Source organism: Choristoneura fumiferana, chromosome 10, assembly GCF_025370935.1.
Source record: "Choristoneura fumiferana chromosome 10, NRCan_CFum_1, whole genome shotgun sequence".
NCBI lineage: Eukaryota > Metazoa > Arthropoda > Insecta > Lepidoptera > Tortricidae > Choristoneura > Choristoneura fumiferana.
Genome location: NC_133481.1, coordinates 1,857,166 through 1,870,909, shown reverse-complemented (window position 1 = coordinate 1,870,909; position 13,744 = coordinate 1,857,166). Strand labels below are relative to the sequence as shown.

General features: G+C 35.7%; 1 protein-coding gene across 14 annotated transcripts in view; it reads left to right on the top strand.

Annotated features, from left to right (window-relative positions):
* Positions 1 to 13,744, top strand: part of bru3 (CUGBP Elav-like family member bruno 3) — a 1,256,451-nt gene that overhangs the window by 1,217,417 nt on the left and 25,290 nt on the right. For 10 of the 14 annotated variants that reach the window (XM_074093042.1, XM_074093039.1, XM_074093038.1 and 7 more), the window contains one exon: positions 9,329 to 9,349. The exons of the other annotated variants lie outside the window; for them this stretch is intronic. In XM_074093042.1, coding sequence (XP_073949143.1) covers positions 9,329 to 9,349 — 21 coding nt within the window. The remainder of the gene's footprint in view (positions 1 to 9,328; positions 9,350 to 13,744) is intronic. 14 annotated transcript variants of the gene reach the window in all.

Below are 13,744 nucleotides of genomic sequence, written 5' to 3'. Positions count from 1 at the left end.
TATAGAAATGTGTAGTGGAGGCGTTATTGATTGGTTCATTGAAGGAATCCAATTTGAGAGGTGGACGGAGTCGCGAGGACATACGGCTGCGGAGTTGCCAAATAGGGACGCCAACAACTTTAACAGAGCTCTGGGATCTAGTACCAAACTTGTAACATATCGTGAAACAAATATTTTGGTTACGTTCTTACCTAAAGGTAATTGTTTCTAAAAAAAGTTATGAAATGAGCATCCAAAAAAATTACTGACGTTAAATCTAGTAGCTGGTGATCTCAGCTATTTAAGTATTTACCTATTCAAAAATGTTTAATTAGTAAGCTTACCAAATTTATGAAATATGTAGTCACATATTCTCAGCGAGTGAATTCATGTTGGCATCCTATTTTGATTTTATATTTTAGAGTTTTGTAAGTCTGTTACCTCTTCCAGCTAAACCGCTGAACCAATTTACACGAAATTCGGTAAACAGATAGTTTGAGTCCTCGGGAAGGACATAGGATAGTTCCTATCGCGGAAAATTACATAGTTTTCGTGGGATAGCCATAACGAATACTACACGGACGAAGTTGCGGGCAACAGCTAGTGTACGTATAGTTAAGGCTGGTCTGCCTTCCAAGTTTTGAATTTAAGGTATCCAAAGTTACTCTGTTAAAAGGCAACCCTACCAACCTGCGCTCGCTGCAAGCGATCGGCTTTTGTCGATGCTTGTTTTCCTTCCATTTTATATAGTCAAGCTAAAGCTTAAAGCTCATTGTTTAAAATTCAAGAGAAACATGGAACGGGGCATTGCATTTTGTTAGTTTTAAAATGAATCAACGACCACTGCTGATAGTTTGGGTTGTCAATGTCACTTATATACATATTTACGAGTACATACATACATACAATACAATACAATACAATACAAAGACTCTTTATTTTACACCAGACATAGTAAGCGATACAGAAAACAGAGACACAGAGAGAAAATTACAATAACATTACTATTATTATTATTTACATTTATATACATGACGAAAAAGTAAAGTATCTCGTTGAGTTTCTTGCCGGATTCTTCTCAACAGAGGTTTTTTTTGACATTCCGGTGGTAGACTTTTTTTTTAAAGGACGATTTTTTAAGTCACACCTTTCAAAATACCACTTAACATTAGTAAACAATTTGTGCTAAATTTTAAGTACGAGTCGAGAAACAGAAATTGACGGTTCTAAATCGTAGTCTGTTGGTCAAAAATGTAACTTGAGCGGTGGGTTTGTGGCAATACCCAGACTTATGAATAAATGAAATAAAACTAGATAGAAATTTTTGTTAGGTAACCTAATAGTCTCTCAAGCAGAGAGTCGTTGGTTGGAGCCTGGGCTCGCAATTTATGTTCGAAATCACATTTGGAATTTGTCATGAGCTCTACGGTGAAGGAAAAAATCGTGAGGAAAACTGCACACACCTGCAAACAAATTCAATGATGTGTCAGGTTTCCAACAGCCACTGGACCAGCGTGAAAACCACGGCTAAGCCCTCTTATTCTAAGAGATGGCCTGTGCCCTGCAACGGAACGTACAGTCACCAGCACCAATATCTGATACAACAAGCGTGCATAAATATCTCATACGACTCTATTTCTAGGGCCGGAAGGACGTGTCAGATATTTTTGCACGCTCCGCTGTGGCAGATATTAATGCTGGTGACTGTACATAGGCCGAGATGGCATACATTTTTACTTTCAATTGATATTTTCACAGATTTGATTTCTGAAAAGAAAAACATATCCTCCCTTTTATACGATTGTCAAAAACAATCAACTGCAAAAGCTTCCAGGCGTCACTTTCGCTAGTTTTGCTGATGAGTAGACATAACTTATATCCTGTGATTGCTGTTGGCTCTCTTCAGATGCCCGATGATACCCGAACGCTTCCGAAGCTGAACGATACATCCCAATGTAATTCCGTAAGCTTTAGATTTACCGCGATACCAACAATAAAATTCCAGATATTATGACGAATACCATGATATGAAACAAAATTGTGCTAGGTTTTGTGACACAGCGAATCTCTGTGGTGTATTTGTAATCGCGTTCTGCCTTTTCGTAGAATTACTGTTTACCAAATTTCCCAACTCTCAATTATCTCCGAAACCAAAATTTTTTCTCAGATTTTCTTATGCTTTTATTGAACACAGTAGGTTAGGGTTAGGTTTGTTTTATGAAAGTTCCGAAAAAACGTGGTTTCATACAAAATCGTGAGTTGGGAAATGAAACAGTTTGGCAAATGAAACAGTTGGGAAAAGGCAGAGAACCATTTGTTATATTACTGGAATTACTCGGATTGGATTGTATCGTCAACTAACACGCGTAAACCATTAAAGAAAAGAAAAAAGAAAGAATTGAAAGAATAAATTTATTTGCTAAAATTATTATCATTATTAATTTTTATTAATATATTTGCTGCGTTAGATCCAGCAGTCGAGTTCAAATTCTAGGATTTCATTAAATCCCCTTGGGAATGTCCAAAAATTACATTCGAGATTTTATTCCGGTCCCGTCGGAATATCGAGATAAAAAGTAACCTATGTATTACCAAATTTCTTTCAAATCCGTCCAGTAGTTTAAGCGTGAAGAAATATCACACACACATACACACATATACTCACAAACTTTCGCATTTATAATATTAGTAGTAATTATCATAAGGTTTTGTCTTAGTATTCGTCACGCTAATGCCCAATAGATGGCAATGAATGAATGAATTTTAAAGCACCCTTGTATGCATACCACAAGATAAATCTGCCATAATCTATTGCTAATTACATAAAGTTAAAGATGTCAATTATTGGGACAGTGACGAACACTCGTACGTGTACCATACCAACCATTAACCCAATTTATTCTATGAATTATGTCTATTTTAAACACCCGGTTTTAGGAATTTGTTGGGCTAGCTCGGAAAAATTGAACCCTCTCTTAAAATGATAAATAGGCACGGCTTAACGGCGATGTAATCTCCAAATAATTTATTAAGACAAGCGTTTTAGTACCCGAATTAGCGTTAAAAAAATAATTACGCCGACACGATCACCTGGGGCTTTGCGGGACAAGTGGGGAGTTATTATTTTCCGACTTAAAAAAGAGGGCCTCAATTAAACTGTACGAGTAGGTATATCCATCAATATTTTCTGACTTATGTCTTTTTTGAGATTTTCACCGCTTTTTTTCAATTAATCTTTTTTATTAACCCCCAACGCAAAAAGGGGGGTGTTATAAAGTTGCCAATGTCTATATGTGGCATTGTAGCTCTCAAAAGAATGGATTAATTTCCTTGCAGTGGTTTGTAGCTGAGTATCATGAAAATCGGTACAGCCGTTTTTGAGATGTCAAACTTTGAAATTACAGAGTCGGAAGTTTATCAACTTTTTAATAAATTTTAAAGGGTGTTATCTATGTTTTAAAAATAGTGTCATGTAAATAAATGCAATTGAATTTTTAAAACTGTCTGCTACGACAACACTAATTGTTGCCAGCATAGAACACAATGCTTAACAAGTTAATGCCCAATGGATGTCATCCGAAAGTCAACCACTGGGACATTGACGGGCATAATAAACGTACACCTTAAGTAAATCATTAATATTAAATTTAAGTTGGCGTAACATCATCATCTCGACTAACGCCTAGATAAAACTAAGAGCTTACGCTTAGGGACTGGGGCATAAAAATAGATGTAGATACGAATAAGTCACGTGCCGAAGGAACGGTCCCTCCCGACCTTTAATCAGGGCTTTGTTCTCAAAGCCCGGAGAGTCCCAGTTTAAGACTCCTTAATCTTTCCTCGGTATTTTTAGATAGGCAACACTTTAAACAACTACTGAGAAACGTCTGTGCAATTGAATGATTTATTAAATAAAAATAATGGAATTGCTATAATAATCGTTATGTCATTGTTAACCATTAACTTATTACTAAAAATCTAAATGGAAATTACATTTGAAAGTTACCACGAGCTTTACAGTGAATGAAAACGTCTTGAGGAAACTTGCACGATTCTGCGAAGCAATTCAATGGGGTGTGTGAATTTCCCGATCCGCACTAGACCCGTCTCATTCTGAGAGGATGCCTATGCCAGCAGCGGGACGTATATTGGCCGTGCTGTGTAATATGTATGAATGTATATAATTTTTATTTCATGTTCTTTATTTTCTTCATACATTGTTTTAAACTTAAGCCATTAAGGTAAACGTACGAGTGCTCGTCACTGTCCCAATAGTTGGCATCTTTAATCTTATGTCATGAGCAAAAGAAGTGACAGCAGGGTGTCGTCTATTGGGCGTTAACGTGTCGAGCACTCGGACGTTTACCTTATTATGAAGAGCTCTTACAGTTTTTCTGCTTTTTATTTTTCCTGTAAAGTTGGTGTTTTGATATTACACGTTTATGTGTCATATTGTACAGTATAGATTAATAATACGATCATTCATAAATATACAGGGTGTAACATTCATATCGGTCAGTATGGGAAAGTCTGAAACTATAATACATACGAAGATCCGTTCGTATCAAACATCTTTATTTTTTAAGATGTGAGCAAAACTTTTTCAAAAACTTGTACTCAGCTCGGGAATCGACTCGGATGTTCTGAAAAATAAAACTTACATTATTAACGACTATGAAATACAATGCATTTTATTAATTCGATATCGTTGGTACTTCATAGTAACATTTATTGCTTATGACCTGCACTGCCGATATCGTAATAGAAATAATGTATGTTTTATTTTTCAAAATTACCTGGTTCGATTCCCGAACTGAGCAAGTTTTTTTTGTAAATGTATGAATGCAGTTTTTCTCCTTATTAAAATCGAAGACATGGTTCCTAAGAACAGATCTTCGTATGTCTTATAGTTTCAGACTTTCCCATACTGACCGATATTAATGTTACACCCTGTATATCATATACACTTACTCCCACATAATTAGTTCGTGTTGTTCCTTGATTTACCACCAACCGTCGCGACGCAATTGCCGAGCTCTATCCACAAAATCCCTATTCCTATATTGCAGACCAGCGAACTGAAAGCAATAGAAACCCTAGACTTAATAAGGGCCATCCTATTATGAAAATATTCTTTGGTCGGATCTAATAATTACAATACAACTTGAGTACGGCAATTGTCCGACCGCGGAGGCAGACGGACCCTGCCTTTTGCTTCCTACCTGCCTCTTGCGAAAACTCCTTTTACTATAATTGGACAATGAATAATACAAAAGCTTGTTATTGGCCGAAACTGGAAATAAATATATGTTCCCTGGACCGGCGTTCGATTTAAAAAGCGGGGAAATACGAAGAGGTTTCTATTTTATTTTGAAAACGTTGGGTTGGTTTGTGTATGTTGGTGTTGTTGAGCAACTATTAAAATGAAACTAAATAAATTATAAATTAACTAAAATAATTTCTTTGCTCACCCGCGACCTAAGCTTAGCTTAGCTTAGCGCGGGCTTATGTCGCGGGTGAGCAAAGAAATGAGGGCTATCGCGTATGAATTCGCCACTAGAGGCGCTAGTGTAGCGTGAGGTCTCCGAAATGTCAAATCTCATAGTTTTTGGGTGAGCTACGCGGGTTTATTTATAATTAGAATAATTTTGTGAATATTTTGCAATATCTGAAATTAATTATGGCAAATATACGTTCCGGGGCAATGAATGTCTGTATTTTGAGACAGTTTTGTCTTTCGGAAACCTTTGTTCTCCCTTTTTTCCAACCAAAACGGGGACTATGCAACACTGTGGCATGCTCGATATTTTTATGGTACGGTTTTAAGGTGTGTTAAATATGATTTTGATCTAAACATTGTTTTCACGCCCGTAATAACAGACTTTGAAAGCCATACTTAAAAACCTCACGCAACAGTGCGCCATCTAGTGAGTGAAAAAACGATAGCCCTCATTCTTTTAGTTCATTGATATGGACCTCCGCAAAGTAACGCCTGACTCAATAAATTATTTAAATCTTTACAAAAAAACTAGCTGTTGATCGCGACTCCGTCGGCGTAGAAGTATAAAAATTAGTTTACATCCTATTCTCAGACCTACCGAATATACACAAAAAAAACATAAAAATCGGTCAAGCCGTTTCGAAGGAGTATACAAGCTGTTATTTTTTTTATACAAACAACTGATACAGATGAGCGGAAAATTACGAGCTACTATTAAAAACCCCTTAGGGGTTGTGTAATAGCAGTATAAGTATGTAATAAATAAATAACAACTAACTTAAAACAAAGAGTCTTTTGGGGTGTTTAAGAACCAAATTTCATAGCTATAACAATAACTATTTTAAGCATAAACCATAACCTAAAATCATCCAAAAATCCTCCTACCTTCATATCTACGTTCATCTGAACAAAATACTAACGCAAAAGCCAGTCTGAGCCAAATCCATGTAACGAGTCTCCTCAATCCAGTCCTTTATGTCCCGAGTAAACTTTAAAAGATTCCAATTAAGCAAGGCTTTCGAGTCCTCTTAGTTAACAATGCCTTATGAGAGCCTTCGACACCGCCATTTATGTGAGGGTATTAGGGCTACAATAAAAGCAGGGTTAAGCTACTGGGGCAATTGGCTCTGCGCTAGGTACGCCGCTGATTTTTTTTTGTTTCTTTTTGCTTCAGGGCCGACTTGAAAAAAAGGAGGTTTAATATTTTGTATGCATGGAAAGTTGGGTAGGTTCAACGTTATAACTGTTATAAGTGCGAAAGATTGTATGTGTGTGCGTTAGTGTGTTCTTTACTCTTTCGTGCTAAAACGGTTAAATTTTGATATGCAGATAGCTGGATATCTGAAATAATACGTAGACTACTTTTCATTCCAATATTCCCACGGGATGAAGGTAAAATCTCAAAATAACGCTAGGGTTAGAGACAAGAAATTTGGAGCGGGTGTTTTTGTGCAACATTAATAAAAAATAAAAATAACACCACATAATATTTAGGGTTTCTCACGGGTTTTTTTGAAAGAAAGATAAAGATAGAAAGAAAGAAAATAACAGTCGAGTTCATAAACTTCTGAGCAAAAATTTGTTCTAAAATATCTGAACACGCTTCTACACCGTTACCAATATAGAGCTGTTTTCATATATTTTTGATCAAATGCTTGCTCAAAAGTTTATGAAGTCGACTGTACTTTACCGTTTACGCATGTGAAGCCGCAGTTCAATGTAAATATACCTAACTGAAGCCTAATGTAGCAACCTACCTATAGCAACTAATTTACGAGAGAGCGTTTCGAGCCTTCTACTGTCAAAACTACCCTATGTTTTTCCAATTAAGACGCTTAGCTACCTAATTGGTTGAAACCAAATCGATTACTTGTAAAAACTATCCGGTTCATCCTTTAAGGGATCGTTTTCTCATTTCAACCTTCTCCCAAGCTCTCAACACAGCAAAATTGAAACATTTAAAGCATCTTTATCTTTAGCGTCAGCAATTTGAGTCAGCTCAAAGCACTTTCCATTAAACTATTCCACCCTAAGACTCAGGGCATTTAACATTCGCGCCCTTTGTTACATCTAAACCAGTTTGAACGGCTTGAAACCGGTTCGGTCCAGTTTAATCTCTCCATCGCCCCGATCACACCTAGTTATTTGTGTTTCAATTAAGTGGGGCCAATTCTGCGGTTCCAATGATAAATTTTGACGGTAAGCTATAGTTATGAGCTCTAGTTATAATTTAGGGCGCTTTGGTTAATGCTGAGGATTGTTATTTGGATAGTTATTTATTCTGATGTGAATTGTTGAAGCTGTATCGTTTAATCAACGAGTTAAATGTTATGGAAGTGCGCGTTTCGAAATTGGAACATAAAAGTTACTTTTAACTTAAATGAGATATTGAGTTGTTTTATATATTTAACTAGCCTGTATACCCGGAGCGGTCTGTGTAGTATTGTTTCTTGCTAATCGAGTCAGTAAAATTCAGGATCGTTTTTTAAATTAACCTTTATCTCTTTAGGTAAAATTTAATTCCTCGCAGTGACAATAAACAATTTTTTGATACAAACTTTTTTGCTGGCTGCACGTTTTGTAAACTGTACTTACTTTGTCACCCAACCCACGTTTACAAAATATGAAGTAAATTCGATGACTAGAAGTATGTCATCATCATCATCATCCCAGCCTATATACGTCCCACTGCTGGGCACAGGCCTCCTCTCAGAACAAGAGGGCTTGGGCCATAGTTCCCACGCGGGCCCAGTGCGGATTGCGAACTTCGCACGCACCATTGAATCGCTTCGCAGGTTTGTGCAGGTTTCCTCACGATGTTTTCCTTCACCGCAAAGCTCGTGGTAAATTTCAAATGTAGAAGTATGTGAATAATACGAATTACTAGAGCTTAAGAAACATAAAAACAAACATTGCAAATTAAATTAACAATTAACATTGGCCCAGTGACAACTGAGACGCACATACATCATTTTCCAAACAGCCACAATTCAAATGGCGCCGGCCAACAATGGCCGCCATAACGTGCAGGATGACATCTGTTATCGGTGGCCAGCACTATCGCGGACATTAGGCCCGCTACGTGCGTGGGAGTGTAATCGTTGAAGGAATAAGATTGTATCGCTTTGGTGGAAATATGGCGTCAAAAATATAAACAAGTTGTTTTAATTGATCAGTAATTTTTCAGCAGATAATTGAGCGAGTTTTACTGGAGTTTTCAAGTTTTGCCAGGTTGCTGCGCGTTTTTCTTGGCGATGACGTTGATACTATAAAAAGTGATATGTAAAACAGTCCTTCGTGGCTAAAATAAACGTTTTGGATTTAGTTATTTTTTTGCAACCTCTGCAAAAAAAAAAACAATTTTTTTTAACAAATATTTCCATCCAATCGAGCGACTTCATCTTGAATCAAAGAGTCCGATGAAAAGCCTTTACATTAGTATTTATTCTAACACATCTGCAGAAATACCCTGGATTAATTTCAAGCTAATCTAACAACCAAAGAGGACTTTACAAATGAAGTTATAATATAAGGTTGTAATAAAAATAGCTACAGTTGGATCTCTGTAATGGTATTTGCTCTGTTTAAAGTATAGTGTTGCTACGAATACTTCGTAGCGGTCGTCGTAACTGCTACGTCGTAGATGCTGCTACGAGTAAGAATACGCCGTAGCAAGAATAATGTTAAACTTACTGCATTCTTAATATTAATAATGAAGTGACACTTGTTACTTCTGCAAAATTACACACATCTTACAAATTTTGATAAAAATAATTTGTCAAATTTTACAATTCATCGTCAGAATGTCGTTTTGATGAAAAATCCTCATTTTGTTTTTGCTTTTTTCAGATTAATTCCGAATTTGGTTTGGTACGTGTTAACTTTAGTTTGAAATTTATGTCGTGAGTTTTTGTTAGGTTTTTTTTTTTTTTAATTTGGTTTATAATGCTTGCTTGGTATTTAGACGCGTTACCAAAAAACTATTTACTGATATTGACTTGCAATTCAGATATTAACTAGTAAAAATAACGTGAGGCATTCAGTCTATAAAGTGATTTAAAATTAGTTTGACTGAACAATGTTAAAAATTTGTGACCTAAATAATTAATTATCAACAAATTAATAAATGATATATGATTAAATGTTTTTCGGATATCTTCTATCGTAAATGACAAATGTTTTCATATATTGAAATGAAAATGAAATAAAATGGTTTTATTTGCTATAAAATCAGTTGAATGTAATTTTACATTGAAATTTTATGAAAACTGATTAAACTATTTTAATGTAATTTTTTACCTTTGCACTCCATAAATTAATCTTTTTCTTTGTGTACGGTTTTTTTAATTTTACTTTTTGTTTTATTTTTTCTGTTATGTGTATTCTGATCTGAGGTTTAACTTGAAATAACCGAGGGAACAGGTTTTAGAGAAATGATTTCGGAAATTCTGATTGATGTAATTTATGTTTGTATTTGTTGTATACTAGATGTTTCTGTGTTATATTTATATTGGATATGTATGTGGAATGGGTCATTAACTGTTTTGCAAAATGTACTTCTATTTAAAATGACTTGTGCCTATTCGCTGGTAGTTATGCAAATAGATAAGGATATAAGGTGAATCGCACAATATGCTTTAAAAAAGGCATTCTACAGTTTGTCGTCTACGTACCTACAGTCAAACGAACAAAGTTTACTTTTTAAAATGGAATTCGTCTGTTGGTCTATAAAAAATGTTAAAACGTGACGTGACAATATGTATTAACTATTATAGAATCACTTTTGAATCAATTCAGTAGTTTCTGAAATTACCCTTTCACATTTCGTAAACAATGTCAATTACGTTTTCTTATATGTACTACTTGTTTCTACAAAATCTTAAAAACTCGTTCAACATATATTTAACAAATGTATCGGTTGATGATCACCTGCTGGAAAAAATACAAAACACTTGATTAAGTGTTAGTTTTAGTTTAGAAGGTGTGAAAATGAATGGAACTGTCAAGCTTAAACCAGGATCAACCAGTAAATCTCATTATTTTTTTAGAAAGCGCCATAAGGCGTGTTTAATTTAAAGGAAAATCTATTAAAACTTCCCCGTTTATTCTATTATAGCAAGTATAGATACAGGAATGTTCTTATTATATTTATTCGTAAATGGTATATTTTACATATCCTTTCCCTGTACCCTTCCTAACACAGGGTTGCCAGCATCCGCCGGCCGATGTCAGCCGGGCGGTAAATCACGTAAATTTGTTTGCAACATTCCCCAGCCCTACTGACCCTCACAATCCCCAGTGTAGCGACGTGTGCGCAACTCTACTGATTTATGGAAGTGCATTAAGTTCTGAAAGCTCCAATCCTGATTTTGTAGAGGAATACGTATGACATTTTAATTTTAACTGATAAAAATTATGGGTTCAATCTGAAATTAACACCAGTGTTTTACTAGAATTTGAGTACAAAGTAAAATACAAACTGGCCAAGAGCGCGTTGTGTGTGCCAGTAAGAATAACCGAATTACATATACAGCAAATATTCAATATACATTAAGTTTTGGTAGACCTCTTAATCTACGTAATATTATAATGATAATTTTCCTTTAATATCGTGAGTTTTTTTTATATTCAAAAACAGTAATTTAGGTAGTACTTTAAAGTAACGAAAAATTGCACGCGAACGCTTAATTGTGTACTCATAAAAGATAACTCACAACCTAAACCACCGGAGCTAGGTAGGTATTTGGCAGACATATTCCTTGAGGATCATAGAAATGCACAAAGAAGGGATAGCTGATAATTTTTTTATTCTTCCACGGGAGCAAAGCCGCGGGCTGAAGCGAATTTCAAATAAAACCAGCAATTTTCTTATATATTTATTGTATATAGTTAGGTATTTGAGGTTTACATACATTAATATTAATACAACCCGACAAACATGTCCTTTCCGGCAGTCAGGTAAAAATGCGTAAGCGACTATTGAAAATAATTGTGGTTTCTTATAAAGTTGAAATGCTCATAATGACGAAGGCTGACTATTAAGGAAGTTTCGGGGGCCGGGTCTGCATCATACATGTGATGAGGGTAAAGGACGCCCCTCACTTCAGCCTGTATTTGCATCGTCGCAAATAAAATAATATAATATTTATGCCTGCCTCATCGGTGGATCGGGGGTTTATTGATAATGATCATTAATTTCTAAATATAAAAGAACTGGTAGTGATCCCGATAAGTTCGCCTTTGTACGTTTGTTTCTCTTGTTATGTGTTAAGTACCTGGGCGACCGAGCTTTGCTCGAGCTAATACTCGATAACAAGCGTTTTCCCAGAGAAAATACCAAGCTAGATTGATTTTTCATCCCCTAAAAGCCCTACATACTAACTTTCATCGAAATCGTGGCGGCCGTTTTCGAGATCCCTGAAATATATAATAGATTACGGTTTTTGTGGTTAAGCTCGTTGACAACTTTGACATTTGTGTCACAAATGTGTCATAAATTATATAACTAAACAAGTCAATCAAAAGCAAGACTGTAACGTCTTTTACCTACTTACCGTGGTTCTTACGTTGTTTTACCATGTATAATTGCATATTTGCATATGTCCCGATTCCGTGGAAATGTGGTGTGGAAAACATACCAAGTTTCATCTAAATCCATCCAGTTGTTTTAATTTAAAAAAGTAACAAAACTACAATGAACTAAAAGAATTTCCTTGCTCACCCGCGACCTAACATCATCATCATTTCATCATTTCATTGATATGGACCTCCGCAAAGTAACGCCTGATTCAATAAATTAACAAAACTACACACAAACATTCACATTTTTAATATCAGTAGGTATTATTCTATTATTGTCCCAAATCCGCCCTCAAAATCCGCGTTTAAAGCGCTGTAGTATTAGGCAACGTACTTAACTCGGCAAATCGCGATCAGCAGTAAATAACTGTCCTGGAGACATAGGACTTCCTGACGGGCGGTGCTTAGTAGCCATCAGCGGAAGCGGGCGCGGGAGCGGGTGCGGGAGCGGCCGCGGGAGCGGGCGCGATATTACGCAGGGTTGAAACAGATGGTGTAGTATCATTTCAATAATGATTAAATTAACTATTGGGATTTTATTTTCTCTTACATACTGGATTGAAAATACATATTGACAACGTTTTTAAATAACTACGGTACTTAATATCATACATAGAGTGACCTTTAAACTCTCAAACCCTAAATTAAGTATTTAACATTCAGAGTTATATTGATAACTCTATTTTATCCTATCTTATGTAGTTATCATGATTATATTTGTATAATTATTACTTGTGATTGGATTAACGTACTCGTAGCAATAGATAAAATATGCTTAGAGAAAAGCACTTTAGAAAGAGTAGTATAATTAAAAAAAAACCTTAAAATCAAATTTCAACAGATTTATTCTTTCATCACTAAACATTGCGCACCTTTAAAATTAAACTGAAACAATTCGAAATATTCACATTTCCAAAATAAACTTTAAATAAAACACAATATAGTTAAATTTTAAAATGAGAAAAATTCGAATTATTTAAGTTTAATTTTAAAGGTGCGATTGGCCGTATATTTTTATTTTCAAAACAGTATAAAATATAAGATATAGCAAATTCAGGAGTTATCAAATACTTATATGAAACTGCGTCGAAATAGGTCCAAATATATCTAAACTTTTACTTTTACCACCATATTGTTTCACGCTATGCTGTCTGACTACTTCGTTATAATTCGCACAGCCAATTAGCCACCCAAACAAGTGCCAACGCAATGTTTGATGCATCTAAATACAGGCCTTTGACGAATTACCATACAAGTAGATATCCAGCGTATCATTGTCTATTATTATCGAGTTACATGGCTCCGTACGCCGGTTGCCAGCCCTGCTCACAATGGAGCCTAATTCGTCTCGGAACGGACAGAGGGAGCCACTGAATTATTATACATGTCACATGATCACTATAGCACAAATGAGGTTGCGAGCAAATGGATTATCTACAGATATTTCTAGACTTTACCTCGGACCTTTGACTTTGCCGCGTTCACAGCGGATGCTAATTCCAACTGAAGCAACTGGAGGCCAACATTGGAGTCCAACAGTGGAGGTCCTACTGGCTGAGATGATGATAATTGATAATAACATGTGACATCACGCATGCTTTAACCTCTTGCCACCCAGTGTCATATATGTACCGCGTGTGGCCTGTAACACGGGCAAATAATTAAAACATAGATCGTACTCGTCAA